The sequence below is a fragment of the Paramisgurnus dabryanus genome, chromosome 17 (assembly GCF_030506205.2).
Source record: "Paramisgurnus dabryanus chromosome 17, PD_genome_1.1, whole genome shotgun sequence".
Classification (NCBI taxonomy): domain Eukaryota; kingdom Metazoa; phylum Chordata; class Actinopteri; order Cypriniformes; family Cobitidae; genus Paramisgurnus; species Paramisgurnus dabryanus.
The window spans coordinates 24,860,071-24,871,714 of record NC_133353.1 but is presented as its reverse complement, the minus strand read 5'-3'; the positions used below and the strand labels follow the sequence as shown (position 1 = coordinate 24,871,714).

Sequence of the window (11,644 nt, the reverse complement as noted above, 5' to 3'; positions counted from 1 at the left end):
ACACCACGAGGAAAAGAGCATATAGATGTTTAACTCTTTAAATCCATTAATGCAAATTTCCCTTTCCATTTCCTATATACTGTATATATATATATATATTATTTTTTTAATATAAGATGTTATCTAGACATACAATAGTTATGAATTTGCCTGCACACCAAACTTTAGTAACGTTACTGGCAACTACGCTCTCCAAACCAAAATCCCCATATAGTAGGAATGCATATGTTGTACATCTGGTGTTATTCTTTCTTATGGCTGCATTTGGAAAGACCCAAAGTATACATGGTCCATTTCGAAGCCGTCCCTTTGTGTAACTTAAACAGGGGGTCACAGTGATAAAAACTACAGAAATAAAATTTAAACAGTCTGTGAGATTGTGCTAGTTTTCAGAATGGATGCTTGCTTTCATAACCATTAAAACAAACAGATGATGGTTCACAGCAGTAAATGCCAGAGGAAGGAAGCCCGATATCATTGACAAAAATCTCACAAGACAAGACCAAAGTCTTTATGACAAAGTTGCAAAAGGCTTACATTTTGCAAGAAGTAACTGCTACAAATTATGACTTTGGTGAAAGAAGGATACAAAACGTCCCTTCTTGTTTCACAATGAGACTCCAGTCTATTTGGGGCTTCTGGGATATTCAGAATACGCCTTTGGAAAAAAAGTGGATTGTTGGAGTGGCAGATAAAACCAGCGTATAACATCTGTGTTCATGACGCATGATCTATTATTAATATGAAATTGTTCAAAGATCCATATTTCAAGAGCTAAAGCAACACTGAAGGTTAAAAGGATCCGGTTAAATTTTGTGCTTAACTATCATGACCATAATGTCAAAAATATTGTACTCTTATTTTTCCTTTAACTTTAAAGTGAAATGACTCATTTGTGTGACATTCCTACCGCACAAAAGCTCAGGAATATTTTTTTTTCAAATATAAAGCTTTAGATCAGACTGTAGTCTGAAATTTAAAGAGTAGACATCACTGCAGTAGAAAAAATTCATAACATCCGCAATTTACATCTTTGTGTTACCTCAACCGCCTTTTATCAAACCCACAACCCTTTAAAAACAAGGTGGGGCTTAAAAGTCTAATCACCCCATCTCCACAAGCAGATGAGCTACCCACACCCACTGCTATCATATATACATGCACACAGTCCCCGTTACTGTTCAAAACCAGACAACACGATTTAAAAGCATTAAAATAGGGCAACAAAAATGAAGTGCTCGGATCAAAGGAGCGCGTTCAGTTTAAGGCCCGGATGCTTACGACATGCTCGCTCCACTTCTATAAACAGTCAATGGAATTAATAAAACCCCCATGGCTGGCCTTTAATCTCATAATAGCTAAAACAAGAGAAATAAAGAGACATCTCTGCCTCACTGTAGCTCTGACTGTAAACCAGCTCCGGTTCTTTAATGGCCTGCATGGGGAAACAATGGGACGAACTCCTCAAGGCCAGAAAAACACCATGGTAAATCATCTAATAATGCCTTCCTCCCAGAGGAGAGTTCAATGTAGGACTTTCTGCGACTCCGGATCTATTAATGCACCCCAACAAAAGAGGGAACTACATGGAGAACAGTGATGGAGAAGAGGCCATACGGAAGCCACAATGCTCCCGCTACTCTTATTGCTCTTGTCCTCTGCCCGTGTTCGAGTTGGCAGGAGCACCAGTTTATGCGTATTTGAGCAGGTCCTTCCTGAGCCCTCGCCATTTTAAAGCCTGTGGATGCGATGTCTCCTTTTGGTTAGTGGCCGAGCAAGCTTTTTTGGAGACTGGGCGACTGTTGGCAGTTATGCGTGTACTCACTGATGCCCTGATTTGAACTGTTTAAATTAATGCATAAAGTTCGGTAAGGATATGAACAGAAACAAAAAACAAAGGAAGAAAATGAGAAATTTTGCATAGCAATGTTAAATTCAAGTGCCTTCAATGTTTTTGTAGTGCTCGAGAGACACAAACGCGATCAAGGGAACTATTACAGCGTTACGCTATGAAAAATGCAGACTGTCCTTTGGGCCAAAGATAAAACGATTCCCTTTCAACTGCGAAACGGATCGCTAGTAATATCAAGTAAAAGCACAAACGCTGATAACCGCATAACAAAACCTCCGACACCTGTGAAACGGAGAAGGCGAACAGCAAAACATGCAAGCGCATCGTTTTTAAAACCACAGGCACTACCACAGCCGCTGCTGCCTTAAAGCGTCAGTCATCGCCGAAAAAAAACAACATGATCCAACACACAGGAAGCCACAGATATCTTTTAGCAGGCAGTTCACGTTGATAAAAAGCTAAAATGTGGCTTCCAGTCTTTTAAAGGTCTTATAAAAGTATATTTAGTTTAACATCTGTGGCTTTCAACTTCAGCCTAAACTTAGAGATGCTAAACCTTGCTGAGAGTAAAGTCCAAGGCAACATGTAGACTACTGGAATGAACAACGCTTAAACAAAAACGCTCCGTCCCCTCAGTTAACCAGTGGCTTTGTCCTCAACTCTTTAAAAGCGAGTTAAGCTAAAAACAAAAATGAAACCTGAGGAAAGGATTTCAACAGAAAATATCGCAAACAAACTATTATCTTTTCCTCTTGCCAAAGTGTGAAACAACAATGAAATACGGTTATATTTAACTGTTGCTACTTCAATAAAATCTTTTGGAAGAAGTCAAGTTAGATACGCAAAAGTCAACATACTGTAGCTCCTGCCTCAAGTGGAGCCATCGTGTGAGTCCGTATAAACGATAATATTCCTTTTAAATAAATTTCTATTTATCATCTTTTTTTTTATTCTTGCATTTGTGCCCGGTTTGTCGGCAGCACATTGCAAAAGCGAACCTCCTTGTTACTCGAAGGTCACAAAAGTCGGCCTTCAGGCAAAGTCCACCTCGTTCACCAACGTGCATCTATTGCTAGCAACTGAATTGGTGCCACTTCCCCGAATGGGAATTACGAGGCCAGAGCGTGAATGACACAGAAAGGGATTGTGGGAGAGGTAGGTCTCTCAGAAATGTTTACTCCTTGAAGGCGAAGGCAGGTTTGGGTTGACTCTCTGAGGCGTCATCATCAGGGCCCAGAGTGAGAGGTGTGCTTACAGAGGCTTGAGGCATGATGGCCGTCCCTCCACCCGGCGGTGTTTTATCCTGAGACTGTGAGGAAGAGGAGTGTGTGCTTTCGCTGGAGCTGCTGCGGGTATCTGTGCTGGTGCTGGTCTTCTTCATCTTCCTACGTTTGGCCAGAGGAGCCTTATCCACCGTCTGGAGTCGAAAGCCCTCCCGCTTACACTTATTGAAGGCCTGGGGAATATAATCACAGTATTACAATTAAACTATGCCAACTAATGTAATCGAAAACAAAGCATCATTCCTGTTTATCTTTATTGTCTATATTTTTAGGCATAAAACAAAACTACAAAGTACTTTCCCTTATTTTTCTCTTATTTTTAGTGGCTCAGATTTTTACTTGCCCTGCCAAAATTTTCACTGGCCCCTCCATAAAAAAACAGCACTAACACAAATTAACACATTTAATTTCAATAAATATATAAAAAAATTAAGGTTTAATGATCTAACCCAGCCCCTTCTTACATTAAAGGTGGCTTTGACACAGGTGTGCACAGAAGCGGTGGAGGAACCCAGGATGTCAGGGGTCATAAGAGGGTTCGAGGAGAGCTGACTGTCATCCTGCAGCCACGCATTGTATCGCAGGCCAGACATTTTTATTCGTTTGTCAGGATCCACGGTCAACAGCTCTGTAATATGAGTGGGCCACACACAAACACATATTAAGATTTTACAAAAGTACATAACCACAGATGTCCTATACGCATCTCCAACTTTCAGGGCTCGCAAAAATCGCTAGCCCGACGTCCCGAGGCTATTGTGCTTTGCAGTCGGGCTATCTTGACTTATAGGGAGGAAAAATATATTCAAATGCTTATGCATTCTCTCACAGATTTGGATGGGTAATTGTGGTGTATAAAATATATAGGCATCGGGTATTTAAATTGCGTTTGAGCGTGCGTTTGAGTTTTACTTTCACTTTCGTGCAAAGCCGCAGGAAGCAATCAATACTGATTTCTCATGGATTTGTTGTGCAAAATCCTCCAACTTCGTCCTGTGAGTCATTATTATCCTTAAGTAAAAAATTTAATCTCTCACAGCAAGCTTCAAACCGATATAGATTGTACGGGCAGTGAAGAGAATAACGAAAAAAGCTAATGTTACACTCTGTGCAGAATCGCTCTTAAAGCGACAGTAGCCCCTATTTATCTGATCGAAAAAATGATCCAATCTGTAACGGGATGATCCAAACTGTGAGTTTTGTGACCCATTGAACCACTATTAAATGGTGAATATATCTGGTGTAGTGATGAGCAGGAACAGTTTGTTTGCATGGAAATCCAGGTTTTCAAAACATTGTATTGGCAAAATTTGGCCCGTGGTAAAACTAATTGAGGACCCCTCTGCTATGCCGACAAAGTCAAGTGGCATTTTCTTATCTGTGACTTCAGTTAATATTTAAGATTCAGAATCTGAAGTTTATAAATATTTCACTTCAGTTAGAGGCAAATATTTGTACTGATGATTGTAATTGTATGTGTTATTTGTGTTTTGATAGATGTTTTGTCTCAATATTCTACATTAAAAGTAATTTTTTTATACGTGCTACTTGCATTCATTTTGGGCTACCAAAAACTAAAGAGGGTCAGTCGAAGGGCTACCAGCGATTTAGAAATTTTGCGGGCCCTGCCAACTGTGTCTCAGCTCACCTTGTATGAGATCCTTGGCCTGACTGGAGACATTGCGCCAGGCTTCACCTTCAAAAGAGAAGTCTCCCTTTTTGATCTTCATCATGATCTCCTCTGCACTGGTGTGCGTTACACTCTTCTCCTGACACTGAAACGGGACCTGACCAGACAGCATGGTGTACTGTAACAAAAAAAAAAGAGAACTATAAAACATGCAACTTGTACTAAATTACATTCTGTATTCGCTTCTAATGGGCTGAATATATATAAAAAAAGGGGATCTCTTTTTACTTTTACACAGGGGTTGGACCGTGAATCACCTGGTTTGAAGGTGCAATGTGGGACTTTTAGAAAGATCTCTTGACATCAATGCAATATAATATACATAACATATTATCTGTGGCGTATAAAGACCTTACATAATGAACTGTATTGTTTTTATTACTTTAGAATGACACGTTTTTATCTAAATACACTGCGGGTCTCCTCACATGGAAGTCGTCGCCATGTTGCTACAGTAGCCCTAAATGGACTAACTGTTTTATGGAGTGTGTTTCGTCCCTACGTTGTTTCAGACGACGCCGTGTTTGTCCTGTCACAGCTACCGTAGCTTCCCAAAGCGTTTCGAAATCTCACAGCTAGATGCCGCTTAAATGCCTACATTACACTTTTAAAGGAATAGTTCACCCAAAAAAGAAAATTCTGTCATCACTTATTCACCCTTATGTTGTTACAAACCTGTATAAACTTCTTTGTTCTGATGAACACAAAGGAAAATATTTTGAGAAATGTTTGTGACCAAACTGTTCATGGACCCCAATTACTTCCATAGTATTCTTTTTTCCTACTATGGAAGTGAATGAAATCCAAAAACAATTTGGTTACAAACATTTCTCAGAATATTTTCCTTTGTGTTCATCAGAACAAATAAATGTATGCGGGTTTGTAACAACATGAGAGTGTGTAAATGACATAATTTTCTTTTTTGGGTGAACTATCCCTTTAAGACCACACTAATTTATTATTATCACTAGGGTGTGATTTGTGAAAAAAAAAACAAAGAGGGGATGTTTTTCAAATATTTTTATTTATGAAAATAAATTATGAACCAGGGGCTTACATTGATTATTCAGGGTATTAAGGCATTTTTATGTAGCTTTTGATATAAAATATGTATAGAAGTATGTATAGTCCAACTCCTACCCACCTTGAGCGATATTCGAACCGCTCTAGTTCAGTATGAGAGTCGGACGCTCTAACAAGGAGGCTAAAGGCCATCTCACTGACTAGCTGACCTTTGTTACAGAAACTTAATAAAACGATAAGGAAACCTGAACTGTGCATGCCGGAATGCATTGCTTCTTTATGCTTTGCGCCAGACATGCAAAAACATTTGGTCAAAGTGAAAGCGGTGACGTGGAGAAAATGTGGACAGTAGCTCAAAAGCTCCCCAGCTCCTATCTCTAGCAGTACCGAAGTCCCGGTCATTACTGTGCTGAGCTCCAGGGCCTTTCAGCTCACAGCTTATCAGAAAGCATCCTGTCACAACAAGTTTGCTGCACTACTCTGATCTTCCCCCAGGGGGCCATAGTGAGTTCCTGCTCCCCAATATAGAGCAAGTTAAAAAAAACAACCCCCCAAAATAACTCAACAAATGGACTCCCCCAGGCTCTTCTTTCTCTCACTGAAAGTCCTGATAAAGTAGCTGAATGGTTTTATTTAGGGCAGGAGCAAAGGTTATTGGGAATAAAGCGGTTTATTTTTTTTACTGATGTTAAGAAAAGTAGGACATAGACCTAAAAACCAGCATTGCACCCTTCATGTATACAGCAACTAGATGTGACTTTGTCTGTGCAATCCAGTCTAGTCTGTTAATCTAATTATGAGATTATGAGCATCAAAGTTTGATTTCACTCAATGTTTTTAATCTTAAACATGGCTTTACTCAGTCAATATTAAAAATATTATCACAGTTATATTTTCACAGAATGTTCTTTACATCATGTAGGATGATTTTATATAGGAGTAAAATCACAAAAAACGATTTTGGCAGGGTTTTCACAGACTAGGTCTCATATTTTAAGTAATCAGTTTATTATTTCCTATTACACCGAGATGCTATCTTAGTAACATACCACAGTGAGTTTTGTGTTGCTTGAGCTGTTTGTGTGACAGTCAGTGATGCTGCCTATAATAAGTGTTTAAAATCAATTACGTAAGGTGCCCCAAAGTTTTAGGTTTGAATTCAAGTGATTGGCATCCAATGATAGTGGAGTATACTACGTAGTCGACATCTGATGTGGATCAAAACCCTTCATAAAAGTTGTCTTAACATTTTGAAAAATACCCATTCTTTTTTAGGACAACTTTGATAAACTTTTAAAATGTTGACAGGTATAGTGGAGACCCTTCCGAAAACCCGAGGTCCAACCCGAGACCCAATTGGGTCTAAAAGTTTCACGTGTGCCTCGGACACGGGTCAGGTGAAATAATAGTGGCATCTGGTCTCGGGTAATTTAAAGCTCACGTAACACACGCTGTTTCTGCATTTCTGATATTAATCTGGAGTACCTATGGAGTAGTATGACATCCTTTATATCTCTGAAGAGTCTTTAGTTTAATCAGATTTATAAAAGAAAGATTAGCTTTACCGAATCTTTCCGATAACGTACGAAAAAATGAAGAAGGAGGAGTTATAACACGGGAGGAGCGAGTACGAGTCATGCAACACTATACAACACTGTTTTAACTTATGATTCACTACATGTTCGTGTCATTTATATAATATACACGCGCCTATTTCCAACATAAGACAGAAGTCTTACTTACCACGTGTAACTCGTCATGAAAATCCACCGCATCAAACACACGCAAAACTCCGCTGCTAATCCGGATAATAAACTATATCCATTGTTTCCATAAGGCTGGATGTCTTCTCCTTACATCCAAAAACACACTTCTTGTTGTGCCATTGTTGACTTTTGAAATTAAACAAAGCTGAGTGGCGTGATAAGCTGTTAGCAAGCTCTAGCGTCTCCCGCTGACTGACGGCTGGGCGGGGTTTTCTGGGGGAAGTTTTCCGGCGGAAGCCCATATAAAGAAGTGATACGTATCGAAAACCACTGAAACGTCAGTTAGAACCGTAATCGAAAAAAATTAGCCGAAACTTGTACGAACCCTGGCGAAGTGCATTCGGCACAGAAATACTCTGAAACACGCCCAACTGCATTTTTGACACTTTGCCTACGTTTAGCATGAGGAAACAACTCTATAACTGTGTTAATAAGTCAGAATGCTTGAAATACCATTAAACCCCCCCTTTAAAACAAATGTGTTTTTGCCGAACAGACCGAAAGACCCGAACACTCTCACATGAGCGTGTACAAAGTCCTTTTCAAACCTCATTGTGTGGCTGCCGGTAGGTCCATTTTCGTTGAGACAGACAATTTTAAATGTACATTTTAGCAGTTACCTTGGTGTCGTTGTCAGATAACAAAGTAAAACAAATGGAGCAGCTTGCCACTCGGGTCAAATTTTCTTGGGTTTGTCTTGGGTCGGGTTTTTATTTAAAAAATAATTACTTTATACTTGAACCCGACATGCAAAAGTGATTGGGGTCATTTCGAATCAGGTACATTTCTTTGGACCAGAGAAGACCTACTTGTATGTACTTCAGTGCACATTACAAATCAACACCAGCATTATCAGCACCAGTTCTTACCAAAATGACCCCTAAACTCCAGAGGTCACATGACTCATCGTAGCCATCGTATTTGAGGATCTCAGGAGCGGCATACTGGAGTGTGAAGCAAGGAGTCTTCAGCAGCTGGTTGTCGGGGGGTTTGAGCCGTGCAAATCCGAAGTCAATGATTTTGATCTCCGAATTCTCAGTGTCGTCAGTAAAGAGCAAATTCTAGGAAAAATGAAACAAACTAATCTGAAAACTACAGAAACCTGGCAGGCAACAGTTTACTTCTTAGTTTACGAATTCAAATATGAATTCAAGTTACTGTACTAATTAAAGGGACACTCCACTTTTTTGAAAATATGCTTATTTTCCAGCTCCCTTAGAGTTAAAAATTAGATTTTTTACAGTTTTGGAATTCATTCAGCTAATATCCGGGTCTGGCGATACCAATTTTAGCATAGCTTAGCATAATCCATTGAATCTGATTAGACCATTAGCAACCTGCTTAAAAAATATCAAAAGTTTCAATATTTTTCCTATTTAAAACTGGACTCTTCTGTAGATACACTGTGTATTTTCTAAGCATATATGGCTAGGAACTAGTCCCCTGCTATTTAAAGTTACCAAGGGGACTATTTTTGGGTGCTGCAGAATATCATTGCGCCTACTGCAGCCATGGTGCGGCAGCAAAGTTCTTGATTATTACGCCAGCATTTGAGTATAGTTCCTAGCCATATCAGCCTAGAAAATCGCACATTTAAGTAATTTTCCGTCAGTCTTAGTACACGATGTAACAACAGAAGAGTCATGTTTAAATAGGAAAAATATCGAATCTCTTTGGTTATTGGTGAGCGTGATGCTAATGGTCTAATCAGATTCAATGGATTATGCCAAGTTATGCTAGAAGTGGCACCGCCAGACACAGAGACCGGCTGAATGGATTCCAAAACGGTAAAAATAAAAATCAAAGGTTTAACTATAGGGGAGCTGGAAAATGAGCATATTTTCAAAAAAGTGGAGTGTCTCTTTAACAAAAAAATAAATAAATAAATAATAAATAAAGTGATATATATTAGACAATGCCATTATTTCTTATATAGGTTTTTTGAGCAAACAAGACCTTAAAGATGAAAGATCATCAGTGTGTTTCATTCTGAATTTTTTTTGCCAAACTAATACAGTGAGGCCCATTAGTCTAAAACTAGACCATGGGTCTCCAACTTCTTCCTGGAGGGCACCTGTCCTGCATATTTTAGTTCCAACCCTACTCCAACACACCTGCCTCTACTTTTTAGGTAGCCTTGAACAACTGGATCAGCAGGTTCAGGTGTGTTTGATTGAAACTGAAATCTGCAGGACAGGTACCCCCCAGAAACAGGGTTGGTGAGCCATGGTCTAGACGAGGCATGTGTAAAACTCACTATGAGTGCTATGGCATATAATGACAGTGAATGTGACGGAAAATCCTGTACCTCTGGTTTGAGGTCTCTGTGCACCACTCCCACATCATGCATGTGGCTAACAGCAGACACCAGTTTGCGCATGATGCGACTGGCCTCCGTCTCGCTGAAGTGCTGCTTCCTTCTGATCCTCTCCAGCAGCTCTCCACCTTGCAGGAGTTCCAGCACCAGATATGTGTGCAGCTACAAAAACACACATACATTAAGCATAAACATTCACATTTGAAAGCTACCATGTGGTTGAACATGAATTAAAAACATGAGCCTTGGTGCTCATTTGGACAATTCAGGTTCGAATATGGCATGCAACACATCATAAATCTCCTTTCACTGTGCATAATCTGTTATGATTCACACCTATCTATCTGTCCAAAATGAATTGCACAATAAGTGTTGGCATATGTAGGCAGGATAAGACAAGCTCAACTGGTAGAGTCACGTGTTAGATCCCTGGGAACACACATACTGTAAAGCCGCATTTACATTGCATGTTTCAAGTGACTCAATTCCGTTTTTTTCCTTCATGTGGCACAGATCGGATATGAACCACGAATGTGTAAGCAGGAAAAAAGGGCATAGTTTCCAATATTCTTCGATAGGTTTTAGGCATTCATATGTAGAAATAAATCTAATATGAATCGGAAACATGCATTCGTGTCCGCAATGTAACAGACTGGATATACAAATGACGTCAACTCAGGTGGACACTAGTGTTGGGCAATATGCCCATTTTCAGCCTGTGAGATAGCCAATACACATTTGTTCCTTTTTTACTCATTTAGGTATGACAAGTCACTTAATTGGTGGACAAAAAAGAAGCAAGGGCAACATTGTCATGACCGGGTGTGCCTCATAAGTCTTGAAAAGTGAAGCCGCTGGCTCTTTGATCGCCCCCTGGTGACTGGCTGCAGTACAAGTCTTAAACCTCGCCCTCTCCGTTCAAAGGAATGGGACTCGCTCTATGTAAAAAAAATTTACACTTCCAATAAAAGTTTCCGAAAGATGGTTTTGGTCCTTTCAAGTAGTTGTTATCGCTGTGATATATGTTCAAGTGTTCATTTTTGTGCTAAGTTTCATTTTAGCTAGTAATAAGATGCTATAGAAACGGGGCGGGGCGGGGCGTGTCGTTACGATTGGCGTGGTTGAACTGGTCGCGCGAATGTTTGAGTGGAAGTTTGATACCGTGGCTCCGCCTCTGGCTCCACGGACGATTCCTTCTGCACATGCCTTGGCTCCAAACTGACGTTTTTACGTAACATGGCGGCGACCATGGTTGGACATTATTGGCTTTAATTCATTACAATGGAGGGAGGCGACATCGTGTCGTCCATCTTTTTTACAATCTATGTTCATCATGACCGCATCCTTCTGATGGCATCCAATTGATGCCATTAATCCAAGCGCGTCATTAAATTCCTACGTGCCAGGGAGCGAGAACAACAGACTAGCTGGTTTTAACCCTCTGCGCACAAACAATGTCTCTAGTGCATTGAAATGTCAGAGCTGCACGTATTACAAGCTCATGCACAAGGAACAGTCAGAATAATGCACATTACAAGTTCAGGTGCTAGAAGAAGTACATGCCACACACGTTTAGGTCCGAGCAAAAGTCCAAGATGCGCGCATTAAGTCCAGGTGTGTGCGAGAAGGAATCTGTCCGCATTACAAGCTCTCTTACGGAAAGTGAAGCCAACAAACCCTCTCATGCGAGGAAAAGCACGCAATGCGCATGTT

General features: G+C 40.1%; 1 protein-coding gene across 1 annotated transcript in view; it reads right to left on the bottom strand.

Annotated features, from left to right (window-relative positions):
- Positions 1-98: 98 nt before the first annotated feature.
- Positions 99-11,644, bottom strand: part of rps6ka5 (ribosomal protein S6 kinase, polypeptide 5) — a 42,955-nt gene continuing 31,409 nt past the window's right edge. The window contains exons 13-17 of the mRNA XM_065288535.1: positions 9,923-10,093; positions 8,484-8,675; positions 4,784-4,943; positions 3,600-3,763; positions 99-3,308 (exon numbers count right to left, since the gene is read on the bottom strand). Of these exons, the coding sequence (XP_065144607.1) occupies positions 3,027-3,308; positions 3,600-3,763; positions 4,784-4,943; positions 8,484-8,675; positions 9,923-10,093 (969 nt within the window). The 3' untranslated portion in view covers positions 99-3,026. The remainder of the gene's footprint in view (positions 3,309-3,599; positions 3,764-4,783; positions 4,944-8,483; positions 8,676-9,922; positions 10,094-11,644) is intronic.